This window comes from Dendropsophus ebraccatus, chromosome 3 (genome assembly GCF_027789765.1).
Source record: "Dendropsophus ebraccatus isolate aDenEbr1 chromosome 3, aDenEbr1.pat, whole genome shotgun sequence".
Classification (NCBI taxonomy): domain Eukaryota; kingdom Metazoa; phylum Chordata; class Amphibia; order Anura; family Hylidae; genus Dendropsophus; species Dendropsophus ebraccatus.
Window position 1 is genome coordinate 115,816,601 of NC_091456.1, and position 16,531 is coordinate 115,833,131.

The following is a 16,531-nucleotide window of genomic DNA, read 5'->3' on the forward strand; positions in this document are numbered from 1 at the left end:
GTGTGCAAAAACAATTCCAAAATCCGGATTAGAATTTTGGAGCACCAAAAGAAAGTAATAGTTGGTCTATTACACCTTGTTTTTGTTTTTTTCTGCCATTCTTTTCAGCAGATCCTGCAGCTTTGTTAGGATTGACGGTGGACAGCCATTTTCAAGTCTCTCTTTGCCCAAAACTTTTGCACAGTACTGTGTGTGTGTGTATGTATATTATATATATATATTTATTTCAAAAGGTCAATATATAGATCTTTCCTATGATGTACTGTATATGTCTCTATAGCACTCACGAATCTGAGAATGAAGGTCATTTTCTTAACTTGATTTTCCGCACAGTTCTCTTGATACATGCAGGTTATTTCATATGCTGTTTTGGCATTTTAGAGCACTAGGAGCGGGGCTACCACCATTTAGTGCACCCATCCATCTCAGCTGGCCGACCCCTCCCAATGAATATTAGGGTGCCACTGTGCTAATATTTATTAGGAGGGGCAGTTCGGCTTGGGCGGATCTACACACTGAGCTGAGGGCTGTAGCAATCTGTATTCTCTAATTTTATTTTGAAATAGAGTCAAGCATAGCTGCATTTAAATACAGTTATATCCTGGATCTGTCTAATCTCCCAAGTACACTGCAAAAGATCTAAACCAGCTAAAACATCATTAAAAAAAGTGAATAAAGTCTATGTATGACACAACCTTCCGGCATATAATTATAACTAAGACTTTTGAAGAAAGAAGATCTGCAGTATTATTAGCATTAGTTGTGTTTTTTAGTTCAACTTTTTTTTCTTCTCATTATTATATTTATAATCAAATAAAAATTAACTGCAGTAGAAAAGAATCTGTGTTTACTCTAAGCATGTGGGAGTGTAGCAATTTAAACTTTATATAGACATCTATACATAATTTGTGTTTCAGAAGAAAGCACTATATATACATATATTGTTTGTGTTTTTACACACCAGTCGTGTAACATTAGCACAAAAATATGTCTCTTTTTACTCTTCAGATAATTGATGGAGAAAATTCTTACTGACAGTTTTAAAGCTTTAAAGAGTAACTGTCATGTTTTTTTTTATTGCAGAAATCAGTAGTATAAGCGATTTTAAGAAACTCTGTAATAGGTTTCATCAGCCAAAAAAGCCTCTTTCTGTACTCAAGAAGCAATCTCCCAGCCTCCCCCCCCTGACTTATTATTGTAAGCCTATGGAGGGGGGAGGAGCCGAGGGAGATGAGGGAGCAGGAAGAGGTGACATGAAGGTCAGCTGTTTGTAGACTCTCCGGGGACCTAAACCGCAGGATTCTGGGGTCAGAAAGGTCAGTGCTTATCTATGAACTTACTGAGAGAAGATTGCAGGGTGTTGTGCTTTGCAGAAATCCTCCGTGCTCAGTCACTCCTAACAGCCCCTCCCCTCTCCAAAGCCACATAATGGAGACAGAAATCCTCCTTCATCTGATGTGAGGGGGGAGGCTGGGAGATTGCTTTTTCAGTCCAGAAGGAAACTCTTTTAGTACATAAAACCTATTACAGAGTTTCTTAAAATCGCTTGTACTGTTGATATTTAATGTTTTTAGAAAAATGACCCTGAAATGACAGTTACGCTTTAAGAACTGTTGTAAAACTCAGATCTCATGTGAGAGAGATTGCATTGGATAGTAAATCTGGTTTCAGTACACTCTCTGTTTTATATCCATCGGTAGCCTCCATGTCAGCCATGATTGCTTCATCCCAGCGAAATGTTAACAATGCTGATGGAACCTGCAAAAATTAATATTTATAATTACATATAAAATATAATTAGCCAACACATTCATCCTTGTTCATGAGCAATCGTAACATCACTAAATTATCTGCAAGAACTTCATCTACTTTAAAGAGAACCTATCATCTAAATTTCACTGTCCCTAATATCAAAGTATATCTTTCCCTAAGTCTATCTATAAAGATACAGACTGCCTTTGCAGTCTTTATCTTATGCCTTACCTACTCTTTCATTTCTGTGTAAGCAAGGCCGGGCGCCGCCATCTTGATGACATCATTTGCGTTCCACCGTTGGAACGCAAGTGGCGCCCGGCCTTGCTTGCACAGAAACAGAGGATTAGGTAAAGTAGAAGATACAGACTGTAAAGGCAGTCTGTATCTTCATGAAGTCTATATACAGTATGAAGATACAGACTGCCTTTGCAGTCTGTATCTTATGCCTTACCAACTACTCTGTGCCGATGCAGCAGGGCCACCGCCGCCATCTTGATTACGTCCTTGCGTTCCACCGCTGGAACGCAAGTTACGTCATCAAGATGGCGGCGCCGGCCTTGCTGCACAGAACAGAGTAAGTAAAGTAGAAGATACAGACTGTAAAGGCAGTCTGTATCTTCATGAAGTCTATTTATGAAGATACAGACTGCCTTTACAGTCTGTATCTTCTACATTACCTAATTATCTGTTCTGTGCAGCAAGGCTGGCGCCGCCATCTTGATGACGTAACTTGCGTTCCAGCGGTGGAACGCAAGGACGTAATCAAGATGGCGGCGCCGGCCCTGCTGCACCGGCACAGAGTAGTATGTAAGGCATAAGATACAGACTGCAAAGGCAGTCTGTATCTTCATAAATAGACTTCATGAAGATACAGACTTGTTTGGTGTAACTAGGCCGGGGGGGGGGGGGGGGCGCCATCTTGAAGATGTAACTTGCGTTCCAGCGGTGGAACGCAAGTGACGTCATCAAGATGGCGCCCCCCCCCCCCTGGCCTTGCTGCCGCTCTGCATGAAGGGAGTTTCCTGTCTTGCGCCGGCTCTTTTGAAAAGAACCGGCGCAAGGCAGGAAAGTAAAAAACTGGAATATTTAAGAAACGCAGCTGTAAAATTAATTAATTATATTTACAAATATTGTTAAAATCAGGATTTACATCTAATTAGGGAATAAAAAAAAAATAATTTTCGCCCGTGATTGGTTCTCTTTAAAAAGTATCAAAATGACATCCATAAAAGTCTCCTAACAGTGAAAGAAAAAAACAAAACAAAATTTCAACACATGTTTATGACATGAATACTGTCTGACGATTTGTATACATTTAGGGTACATTTACACCTACAGAATCTGCTCCAGATTTAGGCCATGTTCACACACTGTATTTTGGCATTAAACAACTGCCTTGTTGCAGCCTGCAACAACGGCCATTGTTTAATGACATTGATCAATTACATTACAATGTATGGAATCACTGCCATAGTATATACTTGTACTATTTTGATCATACAAGATTTTCAGCCTCAGGAAAGCACAACCAGCATTGATAAACATGCCAGCAGAAAGGACTTCTCATCAGCTACAAGGTGCGTTCACACCTACAGGATCCGCGGCAGATCCACAGCAGATTTGATGCTGTGTTTAGTTATTTAAATGAAATCTGCTGCGGATCATCAGCAGAAAATCAGTTGCGTATCCGGTAAGTGTGAACATACCCTTAATGTCACAGATTTTATGTAGCAGATATTAAAGTGGTACTTTGGTGTTGATAAAAAAAAAAAACTGAACTGAAGCTACAGTTGGTGTCTTCATTTTTTCTTGACTTCCTGGTTTGGGCTTTCCCATGATGCGTCTCCTGTGATGTCTAACTGACTCTGTAAAACTGTTAAATGGCTTACATCTTGCTCAGCCAATCAGAGCTGAGCAACCTGAGTCCTCTAACAAAGGGAGGATGGCCTAACAGGGCTTAGACCCTCTTCCTCTTGATGATTTCCTTGTCACAAAATGGCTGCCACAGAACAGCCTGGGGTCAACAGACATTAGGTAAGAATGAGTTTACTTCACTTCCTGGTGGGGGGTTTAGGGGGGAAAAGATAGGGAAGGAGGGCAGATAGGTGATTGAAGCATATTACAAAGTTATATAACTTTGTAATGGTGCGTTTACACAGACAGATTTATCTGACAGATCTTTGAAGCCATAACCAGGAACAGACTATAAACAGGGATCAGGTCATAAAGGAAAGACTAGGATCTATCCTCTTTTTAAATCCATTCCTGGCTTTGGCTTCCAAAATCTGTCAGATAAATCTTTCTGTGTAAACGCACCCTAATGTGTTTCAATTACTAGGAAAAAAATTTTCGCTGGAGTACCCCTAATGTGATTAAATGATGGAACAAAACATCAAATCTGCTATGCAAATAGTTTAGTGGCCACTGTTCTTGCTGAAAAAACTCCAATCAGCTTGACAGGCACTGCGGCTATTTGGCTTGGTAGCTTTATTAGCACGTTATTTCAACTCTTTACCTCTCAGAGTTCTTAGACGGAACAGTGTCAGTAACAATAATTAAAAGGAGAAGTCTGGAGAAGCTAACTTTAGACAATCTGCAGGGGCGGGGCAGGGCAGAGAGTAATAATAAAGCATTGCTTACCTCTCTTCATGCCTGTGATGCGCCGCCTGACCGGACCTAAGACCCCCGCCAGAAGGCATTTTCCCCAAGTTGTGATTATGACTATGGGGAAAATGCCTGTCCCAGCTGATGGACAGCCCACTCAGCCAATCAGTGACTGGAGCGGACGGTCTATCAGCCAGGTCGTGACGTCTGCAGAGCTAGAGATGAGCGGCAATCTGGAGCTGAAGAGGGGAGTTAGTGCCCTTTATTATTTCTCCCCTTGCCCCTGCAATTAAAGGGGTATTCCCCCCAAAATTATTTTTGCATTAATACGCTGCCCACCTGTAGCTTTCCATCTTTCCAATATAAAGTTAGTAAGGATTCTGCACAGTTTTGCTGTTATCCAGCTGCATTAACCCCCACGGATTGCAGAGAATCATCAGACCTCAGTCCAACCCGACACTCTCCCTGCTCCTGGCCCCCATCCTCCGTGTCGGCATCACGTGTCCTCAGTCCCAGCACAGTGAAGTGACTGAGAACACTGATGGGGTGGCTGCTGTTACAGAGGGAGACAGTGATCAGCGCAGCTGTGACTGTCTCCCTCTCTAACAGCAGCCACCAGGTCACCCCCAGCCCAGATCTCACCCCCTGTGTCCAGAGCCTCCCGGCACCGTCCAGCACTCACCCGCAGCACACAGCCCCCCGCCCCACAACCGACCGCCCCCCCATCAGCCGTGGCATCCCTCACTCACCCGCAGCATAGCCTCCGCACTCACCCGCGGCCCCCCCCGGCAAGCTACGCCCCCTGGCGATCGCCCACGGCAAGCTCCTCCCCCGCAATTGCCCGCGACTAGCTCCGCCCCCCGCAAGTGCCCGCGACTAGCTCCGCCCCCGCGATCACCCGCGGCAAGCTCCGCCCCCCGCGACAAGCTACGCCCCTCTCAATCGCCTGCATCACCGCCAACTCAGCTCTGCTACAACGGCGTCCCCCGCCAACTCAGCTCTGCTACGCCGTCGTCCCCCGCCAACTCAGCTCTGCTACGCCGGCGTCCCCCGCCAACTCAGCTCTGCTACGTCGGCGTCCCCCGCCAACTCAGCTCTGCTACGCCGGCGTCCCCCGCCAACTCAGCTCTGCTACGCCGGCGTCCCCCGCCAACTCAGCTCTGCTACGCCGGCTTCCCCCGCCAACTCAGCTCTGCTACGCCGGCTTCCCCCGCCAACTCAGCTCTGCTACGCCGGCTTCCCCCGCCAACTCAGCTCTGCTACGCCGGCGTCACCCGCCAACTCAGCTCTGCTACGCCGGCGTCACCCGCCAACTCAGCTCTGCTACGCCGGCGTCCCCCGCCAACTCAGCTCTGCTACACCGGCGTCCCCCGCCAACTCAGCTCTGCTACACCGGCGTCCCCCGCCAACTCAGCTCTGCTACACCGGCGTCCCCCGCCAACTCAGCTCTGCTACACCGGCGTCCCCCGCCAACTCAGCTCTGCTACAACGGCGTCCCCCGCCAACTCAGCTCTGCTACAACGGCGTCCCCCGCCAACTCAGCTCTGCTACACCGGCGTCCCCCGCCAACTCAGCTCTGCTACACCGGCGTCCCCCGCCAACTCAGCTCTGCTACACCGGCGTCCCCCGCCAACTCAGCTCTGCTACACCGGCGTCCCCCGCCAACTCAGCTCTGCTACACCGGCGTCCCCCGCCAACTCAGCTCTGCTACACCGGCGTCACCCGCCAACTCAGCTCTGCTACACCGGCGTCACCCGCCAACTCAGCTCTGCTACACCGGCGTCACCCGCCAACTCAGCTCTGCTACACCGGCGTCACCCGCCAACTCAGCTCTACTACGACGTCACTTCCAACTCAGCTTTGCTACACAGACACAGCCATCTCAGCTCTGCTACACTGTCATCATCTCCTTCATTGTCTCAGCTCTGCTACTTCACCATCATCAGGCATAAGCATTGCATGATGGGAAATGTAGTTTCCTATCTTGGATATAGACCATGTTTTAGAAAAAGTTGTAACTCGGGAACGGCACCAGCTAGAAAGATGGGAGACTTCTCAAAATACTCAGGGGGACTTGGTGAGTAAGGCCAGCTAGGTTTGGGAGCATTAAATTTTTTAGCTCTTGGGGGGAATACCCCTTTAATTAAAAAAAAAAAAAAAAAAAAAAAAAAAAAAAAAAGGGGGGGGGGGGGGCGGGATTCTACTTTAAGGGGAACTTAAATCTTTTTATTAGATGTGTATTCTAAAGATAGTAGCTGATACTCCCAGCAACATTTCGTGGCTAGGTGAAGATATGGGGTGGTGTTTTTTTTTTTATAATCAAAAATGTGGAAACAGGGCCTATAGAGAAGATAGAAGCTGAAACATGACAGCTTATTTGCTCCATATTCAAAATTTCACCTGCACTTTTTACCCACCTCTACAGATACGCTTTCGGCTATTGACCCAGGGACAAAATAGATGGTGTAATTTTGTTCTTCTCTACTTGTTTGAATTCCTGTCCTTTAGCCCAGCTTATCCTTATTCGTTAAACGCCTTCTCTCCCATTATCTCACATTTAACAAAAATTTTTCACTTTCCTTTACATCTAACATGTTTTCCTTCATCCTTGAAATATGGCTTAATTACTCTCTAGTCTGTTATGTCCACCTTTTAAAAGGCTTGTCTATAACAGACTGCCCAGCTATAGCACTCTTCTCATTCCTCTTCAGTCTGGTTTTCACCTTAAAGTGACACTGTCACCCCCTTTGTGCATTCTGACATCTCTACACAGGTGTAAAGGGTAAATTTAGCGGTTTTCATACCTTATTTTATATCATACGTCCTGGTGCTTGTTCAAGTTAAAAGTCATCTTTTATCAACTGCAGATTGTTAAGTGGGCACCAACCATTGGAACAGGCTGGCCTAAAGGTCTAGGCCCCACCCCCTCTAGGTTGGCCCACCAAGGGGGCGGTCCAGCGGTGGCATTGTGGGTGGGGCTAAGCGGCGCTAATGCCACGAGGCCCCGCCCACTTAACACAATCTGCAGTTCATAAAAGATCACTTTTTACTTGAACAAGCACCATGACGTATGATATACTGAAAACTGCTAAATGTACCCTTTACACCTGTGTAGAGATGTCAGAATGCACAAAAGGGGGTGACAGTGAAAAAAATATAGCCTTTTTCTAATATGTGGTGCAAAAACAGCACCACATCTGTGCCCAGGTTGTGTGCGGTATTACAATTCAGCTCCATTTACTTTAATGGAATGGAGCTACAAAACCCCACCTAAACGGAGTATATAAGTAGTGCTGTTTCTAGAAGAAAGCAGATATGTTTTTTCTAGCACTTTACTGAGGTCTTAAGATTTTTTTCCAATCAGCTACAGAGGATCGAATACACGCAATATGGTGCTTGAAGCCATCTACTGTGTAATGGTGGCATGTGTTACTGCAATTTGCTCCCACTCAATTCAATAGCTTAACTGCAGTAACTTAACACCACCACTACAGAATAGACAGCACAGGGCTTCTGACACCATTCACTGTGCACAGGAGCTAACACAGTGACTTTGCCAAACAGCTGATGGTTTGGAAGGGTAGTGACACTTAGCACCCCTTCCAGACATGGCTAACCTATCCGGTAAAAAGCAATCAATGTTACAAGAAAACACAAGTGAAGACAGCGCTCCATGGTGCAGAATCATAAAAACAGAGGTGGATCAAGTAGAGGAGTTTAACAGCGGATTCCCTCACCTAATGTGGTTGTGCAAGACTGAAGCACAACTCTCCAAGCGTATAAAGGGAAACACTGATGCGCAGCCTATCTTGTATACCCATGCCAGGGCAAATAAACCGATGTAGACCTCCACTCCCCAAGAAAGACATGTTCAACAGGCATGGCCAACTCCAATAGAATAGAAGGGGGGTTGCGGTGTCGGGGTGGGGGGGCTCCGTTACACTGGGAAGCAATACAGTTGTTGTCTGAAATATCATTAAAATAGTATCTGACGCTGCAGGGAGAAAAATGTTCTGTTTATTTAGCAAAAAAGGAAAAAAAAAAATAATTGGAGTTGGCCATGCCTGCTGAACCTGTCTTTCCTGAGGAGTGGAGGTCTGCATCTATCAATGTTACAAGTAGGAGGGGCTTAAGCCATTGGGAGCCAGACTGTAACTCCCATGCCCATGCTGGAGGTCACCCAGCTTTCCCAGCATCCTGTGAGGTTAACCCTCACAGGATGGCTCCCAGGGACTTAACTGTTCTGGCACTGCATCTGTACCAGCAAGGAAGGGGGTTAAGTGCCCCCTTCCTTGCTGGAGCAGATGCAGTGCACTCTCCAATAGGGGGGGGGGGGCGATGATAGGGGCTGGGGGGTACCTGTTCCTGCTTCCTCGGCTGTCGTGGTAGGATCCGCCTCCATGACAGTAAGCCCCGCCCCCATCGCGGGTCGGTATGGGGGCGTGGCTTACCGGGACTGCAGAGGAAGCAGCAGCAGGTAACTCCCAACTCACCAGTCCCTGTAAGCCCCACCCCTGTACCGGCCCGCAACGGGGCTTACTGTCATGGAGGCGGAGCCTGCCGGGTCAGCCGAGGAAGCAGGAGCAGGTAACCCCCAGCCCCTATCATCACCCACCCATTGGAGAGTGCACTGCATCTGCCCCAGGAAGGAAGTGGGCACTTAACCAGAACAGTCTGGTCCCCAGGGGGTTAAGTCCCTGGGAGCCAGACTGTAACTCCCATGCCCATGCTGAAGGTCACCCAGCTTTCCCAGGATCCTGTAAGGGTTAACCTTACAGGATGCTGGGAAAGCTGGGTGATCTCCAGCATGGGCATGGGAGTTACAGTCTGGCTCCCAGGGGGTTAACCCCTTTACTTGCTGCTTGTTTTTGCTTGTGTTTTTTCTTTTTTTTTTTCCCAGATACCGGCATGCAGAGGATTACCGCGGATTTGTTTGGACTACGTCGATGACTGGCGGAGTTTAATGTTCAATAAAATGGTCAACGAGGGGTGTGGGGGTGTTTTTATTTGAATAAAAAAATTTTTTCTAGGTGTGTTATATTTTCTTTCATTACTATATAGACTTAGTAATGGATTTCGTCAGACGGAATCCATTACTAAGTCGGGGCTTAGTATTAGCCGGTATAAAATGGCTAACACTAACCCCCCATTATTACCCCAGTACCCAATGCCACCAGAGGTACTGGGAAGAGCCGGGGGCCAGTAGTCCCGGAGCGTCAGAATTGGCGCTCCTGGACTGGGCGGCAGCAGGCTGGTAATATTTAGGCTGGGGAGGGCCTATACCAATGGCCCTTCCCACCCTGGTGTTACCAGGCTGCTGTTGCTTGGTTTTTAAATCCGGCTGGTTATGAAAACAGGGGGAAGCCTATGCGTTAATTATTTATTTATAGAAAAAAAAAACGCATAGGATTCCCCCCTTTTTCATAACCAGCCGGGGTAAAAATTAAACAGCAGCAGCCTGGTAACACCAGGGTGGGAAGAGCCATTGGTTTAGGCCCTCCCCAGCCTAATATTACCAGCCTGCTGCCGCCCAGTCCAGGAGCGCCAATTTTGACGCTCCGGGACCACTGGCACCCAGCTCTTCCCAGTACCCCTGGTGGCATTGGGTACTGGGGTAATAATTTGGGGGGGGTTAGTGTTAGCAATTTTATACCGGCTAACACTAAGCCCTGACTTAGTAATGGATTCCGTCTATCTGACAGCTTCCACTACTAAGTCTGTAAAGTAACGAGAGAAAACACAACACACCTAGAAATTTTCTTTTATTCAAATAAAAAAACACCCCACACACCCCTCGTTGACCATTTTATTGAACAGTAAAGTCCGCTGGTCATCGACGTAGTCCAAATGAATCCAACGTAATCCTCTGCATGCCGGTATCTGAAAAAGAAAGGGAGAAGAAAATGCTCATTACCTAGGAAGCAAACCAGAGCCAATTAGACTATTTAGAGACAATTCTGAGACCATTTAGAGACAATTCTAAGACAATTCAAACAAATCAGCACCACAGAAAATAGACCAGGCTTATCCCTGATAGTAAATTGCACTTTAAATAGACCAGTCTATTCTTGCCAAAGCAGAAATAGACCACATCTAGAAAAATCCCCTGTTGATAAATCTCCCCCTTTGTGTTTAGCCTCAGCCTGTGGGAGTGCAGTAATTCTTATTGCTCACACATAGTATTTCCATAAGTCTTTTTTCAATCAAAACCAGGAGTGGGTTGATAACACAGAAACTGTGCAAATCTTTCCAGTATAATTTTCCCTGTCAGTTCCACTCCTAGTTTTGGATAAAAAAAAATACTGACCAAGAGACAGACGGAACAGCTGGAAAGCTTTAAGAACTGTTGTAAAACTCAGGTCTTATGTGAGAAAGATTGCACTATATAGAGAGTCTATAGGTTTACATGCAATGAAGGGCGATGTTATGAAAGGTCATCATTTTTATATAGTGTGAACCAGCTTGTGCAAACAGAGGTTTGCTCAGAAGTTCAGCTTTTTTTTTTACAGCCTGTGCCTAAAGGCCCTATTACCCGAAGCTTTACAAATCTGTTACTCACCAAACCACATTTACTAAAGGTAACTTCTTCATTGTCCAACTTTTGGCCACAAGGTGCAATGAGTTCAAATGGAAGCCAGTCATTCTGCAGATGTTGTCGAATGAAATCAACCAAAACAGAAAACCGTTCTTGAGCATAGAAGAGGCCTAAAATTGCGGAAAATATTGGTGCAAAAGCTAAGTACTAGAAAGCTTGAACAGTTTGTGACTTCTGTACCATAGACATTCAATCAAAGTAAATGCATGCATGTTCACTTCTCTGATAAGAATGGGGAGCAATAGCCCCCATTTAAGGACTTTATTGTATTATTCAGTGTATCTATGTGAAAAGCTGTACTGGGGTTATACAAAATTAGAATAACATGACACGCAACACATGTCTGCAGGCTGTGGCACTGCAATACCAGAAACATGTTAATGGACACGGGTGCCACAATTTCTGGAAGAAATTCTGTATGCAATTTGACCTTTTGCTGGGTGCGTTCACACGTACAGGATCTGCGGCAGATCCGCAGCAGATTTGATGGCCCAGAGTTACTTTGCATTGAATCTGCCACTTCAAATCTGCTGCAGATCCTGTACCTGTGAACGCACCCATAAAGAGTGTACAAACGGGTAGAAACACTGACCTGAGCACTGTGAATCTTTGTTTCTGTTCAGCTGTCCTTGAAAAGCAGAGAGTGCCATGTACAAACTTAAAGTGGATGTCCCATGAAATTAGGTTTTGTTTTAACCTCAAGAGAGGGCCCAACTAACTCATTGCAGGGATTCAACCATTATGTGTGATTGCCACTCCAGAATAACAGCGTAATGTTGAAGATAAAATAAATACAGCTTAAAAGGGAAAATAACAGAAGGTTAGAAGCATCTAACCTGCTGTTATGTCTCTCTAGCACTCGGGGCACTGAGGATGAAGGTAATTTTCCTACCTTTATCAGCAGGGTTTTGGGAATTTTGTAGCTTATTAAATATGTAAATGAGGCGGTTTTGTGCACCACTGCCGGCCCGTTCCTTCTAATATTTGGGCAGTGCTCTGCAGGGATGTCACCCTGATGCTCATCACTGTAGAGTGGCAGCTGAATATTCATTAGAAGGGGTAGGTGGGCCAGTTGGGGTGGATCAGTGCACTGAGGGCAGTAGTAAAAAAAAAAAAATTACCTTCATCCTCAGAACCCCATGTGCTAAAGGGGCTGTGGCTGTGTTTTCACATTTGCCACAATATTTTCCAATAATCCCAGCATCATCAAGTAGGTAATGTGAAGAAATGGGTGTGAAGTTTGGACCAAGTTTGGAAATTAATCTGAACACAAATGTGAAAACAAAGCGTCAGGCGGGAAACACACCTTCACTGAAGGTTCCATTGGAAGCCTAACTATAGGGTCTAGCTCATACTTGGCTTGGTATGTAGACTTGATCCAAAGAAAAAGGCAGTTGATTCAGCGTGCTGTAAACGTAATTGTTTATTTGGAAATCAGTAAAATTGCATGGCACAATACCAGCATGCAGACCCACTCCCTTGCATCAAGATAGATGCAAGGGAGTGGGTCTGCATGTTGGTGTTGTGCCATGAGGATTTAATTTGGATTACTTTGGATCCATTGGGAACCTTTATCACAAATATAGTAAAAATAAATTGCATACAAAATATTGCAACATGCTGTGCTCTTTTTTTTCTCTGGTAAAGTGCCTGAAAAACCATGCTAAATACCCAACAGACAATCTGACTGATTATAAAATCCTGCAGCCGACAGGGGTGAAATTGAGCTGAGTTCTCAGCTCAGGAGATCCCGCGACAGGCTGCTGCCTCTCAAGTTAGTACTTGTAATCAATTCTACCCCTCTCCCCTTGCAGGATTTTATAATCCTTCTCCTTTAACGTCTATTTTTTCATTTTGTTTTTCTTTTCGCTCCCATGATGGAGTGGAATAATAGAAATTAAGATGTGGGGGGGAGAAAATAATCAAAGGGTGTAAAATATACACTGGTATAAACTGCCCACAGCAACCAATTACCGCTTAGCTTTCAGCTCTGGTGAAATGAAAGCCGAGCTGTGATAGGCTGCTGTGGGGAGTTTACACCTCTGAATATTTTACACTCTTTGATATATTTTACACTCTTTGATAAATCTGGGCCTTTGTGTAAGTGAAGCCACTCTAAATTTAATGCATTCATGTAATCATGTGCCAAATGTTTAATTCTTCTGCAAAAACTGCATAACTTACAAAAGCATAATCTCACCTTGTAGTATATAGCCATCTGGAAACCTGACTCTGAGAACAGTATATTTATATTTCCTTATTTCTTGTCTTTCTTCTCTTTCTCGCATCGCTTTAGTCTTGAGCATAGAATCTTGCTTTAACTTCTCTGTTCTAAGATAAAGATACAGATAATATTAATTTAAACCTTGTTTAAAGTAATTTGTTACTTTTGTTACAATGATGATTTATTATTACTATTATTATTATTATTATTACCCTAAACAAAATACCAGAGTTGTAGTCTGCTATACTGGAAATTTGAGCAAGTGACATAGATCCTATGAAGACCTAGACTACAAATTTAGAATTATTACTTACTGATATTTCGATTTTCACATGACAGCACCACCTAAGAGATTGCTATTTGACCCTTAACCAGGGCTGTGGAGTCCTAGAGTCGGAGTTAGTTTTGGTTGGGAAAAATAAAAAATAAAAAGATCTGTCCTCCCATTTTTCATCCAACTCGCTTTTTGACTCCCTGTAATCTGGCTTCCACCCCCGCCACTCCACAGAAACTGCTTTAAAGTGGCACTATCAGCAGGTTCGGGCCAGTGAACCTGCTGATAGGAGCCAACCGGTCTTTACCTCCGGATTCCCTTGTCGTCCTCCGTATACCGATGCGGTCCGATAGACCGGGATTTTCGGCCAATTCCTGGTATGCTAATGAAAGGTCCCGGAGCATTTGGGGCGTTGCATAGCTAGGCCGCTTGTTACGGGCTGCTTCCTGCACATGCGCCATAACAAGCGGCCAAGCTATGCATATATGAATATGCATAGTGGGGTGGGCCGGGAGGCGGCAGGCTAGGCGCCCAAGCAGATGCTCAAGGAGCATGGGGAATGCCCCAAATGCTCTGGGACCGCTCATTAGCATACCAGGAATTAGCCGAAAACGCTGGTATACCGGACCGAACCGGTATACAGAGGACGGCAAGGGAATCTGGAGGTAAAGAGCATCTGGCTCCTATCAGCAGGTCCACTGGCCCGAACCTGCTGATAATGCCGCTTTAAGGCAGTTTCTGTGGAGTGGTGGGGGTGGAAGCCAGATTGCAGGGAGTCAAAAAGCAAGTTGGATGAAAAGTGGGAGGACAGCTCATGGTAGACATGTTGATCCAGGTGTTTTGAGGCAAAGGGGAGAAGTGAGATGGGGCTTTTTAAGGATGGATGTGATGGTTGCGTGTTTGTATGGAGATTGAAAGACGTCAGAAGTTAGTGATAGATTGAAGAGATGGGTTAGTGCTGGGACAAGTGCTGAGGAGAGGTTGGGGATAAGGTGGGATGGGATTGGGTCAAGCGCGCAGGTAATGAGGTGTGATGTGGATTGTAGTTTGGAGAGGCTTACTTCAGGGATGGTGGAGAGGTGAGTTAGTGGGGAAGAGCACTGGATGGGGATGAGAGGGGGCTGAGGGGACTGTAAGGTAAAGCTTACAGGTCTAAGATTTTCTGCTTGAAGAATGTGGCAAAGTCCTCAGCAGAGATGAGAGAAGTAGGGGGTGGCAGTGGGGGGCTGAGAAGGGAATTGAAGGTGTTAAATAGTTGCCTAGGGTTGTGAGATAAGGAAGATATGAGGGAAGCAAAGTAATCCTGTTTAGCAGAGGTGAGGGCAGATTTGAAGTCAAGGAGTGCTCGTTTGTATGTCTGGAAGTCTTCCATTGAGTGGGTTTTCTTCCAGCGCCACTCAGAAGCTCTGGACACTCGCCTGATAGCCCTATTTCACGGAACGATTATCATTCATAGACTCGCTCCAACGACCGCTCGTTAACAAGCACATAACAATTTTTTTAAGTGAACGATAACACATAATACGAGTGGGAAGGTGAACGATATCTGTAGTGTAACGATTTTTTTGCGGTCGTTACATCGTTACATGGTCGTTTAAAACGTGGGGAAATGTAGGTAGACATTTCAAGAACAACTGAAAGATTTTTTATTCAACGAAAAGATTAGCGAATTATTGTTGAAAGACTAACTATTTTTTTTCGACATGTTGAAAAAAAATAGTGAACGACTCAACGACGATTTCGCTGTTGTCGTTCGCTCGTTTACAGCTATTCCACAGAACGAATATAGTTAACGAGCGGTCGTTTGAACGATTTTATGAACGATAATCGTTCGAAAAAGTTCCATGGAATAGGCCCTTTAGTTGTTTGGTTAGGTCGGTGTGCCAGGGCTGTCTGTTGATGCGTAGTGTAACAGTGTGAAGGGCTGAGGTAATTGTTGAATTGTAGAAGGTTGCGACTGTGTCAAAAACAGGTTTTAAACTGCGGCCCTTCAGCTGTTGCAAAAATACAATTCCCGTTATGCCTGTACAGTTGAAGCTCTGGCTGTCTAGGCATGATTGGAATTGTAGTTTTGCAACAGCTGGAGTGTCAAATGTCCTCAATGTGGTGATTTCTCTCTGGAAGATGGTGTGTTTCCCTTCAGAGCACTATGGCTGCCGCAGGCTGTGTGTGAGAGAGAGACAGAATATAAAAGGGTATCCAGGGCAGCAGTAAAAAAACCCGGGGAGCAGGGGGTAGTGGGAACATAAAACAGAAATTCTACATATCCGCCCTGTGCCCTATTGTCACCGCTCATGGCCCCCCGCTGGGCTTCCGTTCCTATGATGTCACTGCCCTACTCAGAAATGCCCACTTAGCCAATCAGTGACTGAGGCGTGACACAGCCGCCTGGAGTACTTTTTTTTAACCCTTAACCCCTTAAAGGCACATGCTGTACCAGTACAACATGTGTCCACTAGGGGGAATCGGCAGGTCACGGTAGGACCCCGCTTTTAATCCCTCCGCTCCGGGCGTGCCGCTATTTAGAAGCTTAAATACAGTTGTCAAAATTGACAGCCGCATTTAAATGCAGTTTAAAAAAACATCACTTGTGGTGCAGGATTACTGCTACCACTCTTCTGAGGCTGTCCCCAGCTTGCTGTTAGAATACTATGGGCCCCAGCAGCAGAATAATAAACAACCCTTCCCATATTAAAAGATGAAATCACCGCACTCCTTTTCCCATTTTATAAATATAAATGAATAAACAATAAAAAACCAAACATATTTGGTATCGCTACATGTACACAAATCACCCGCACTGTTAAATTATGATGTTCCTGATCTCACACGGTAAATAGCGTCAATGCCAAAGTGCATAATTGCTGATTTTTAGCCATATCAAATCCAGAAAAATTGTAATAAAAAGTGATCAAAAGCCACATATACTTATGATGGCTTGTGCTTGCATCCCGTTGTACTGGAAACATACTAAACATACAGAAGAAGTATGTAGCCCTACTATGGGTGCCACCTCAGGATCAGCTGCCTTGACTCTCCTTTTGAGATCGTTGAGATCCTGCTTGTGTGAGTTCCCTTC

At 45.2% G+C, this 16,531-nt stretch overlaps 1 protein-coding gene across 1 annotated transcript in view; it reads right to left on the reverse strand.

The window, feature by feature from the left end:
• Positions 1-536: 536 nt before the first annotated feature.
• Positions 537-16,531, reverse strand: part of UBXN6 (UBX domain protein 6) — a 55,898-nt gene continuing 39,903 nt past the window's right edge. The window contains exons 9-11 of the mRNA XM_069962565.1: positions 13,155-13,285; positions 10,919-11,064; positions 537-1,758 (exon numbers count right to left, since the gene is read on the reverse strand). Of these exons, the coding sequence (XP_069818666.1) occupies positions 1,630-1,758; positions 10,919-11,064; positions 13,155-13,285 (406 nt within the window). The 3' untranslated portion in view covers positions 537-1,629. The remainder of the gene's footprint in view (positions 1,759-10,918; positions 11,065-13,154; positions 13,286-16,531) is intronic.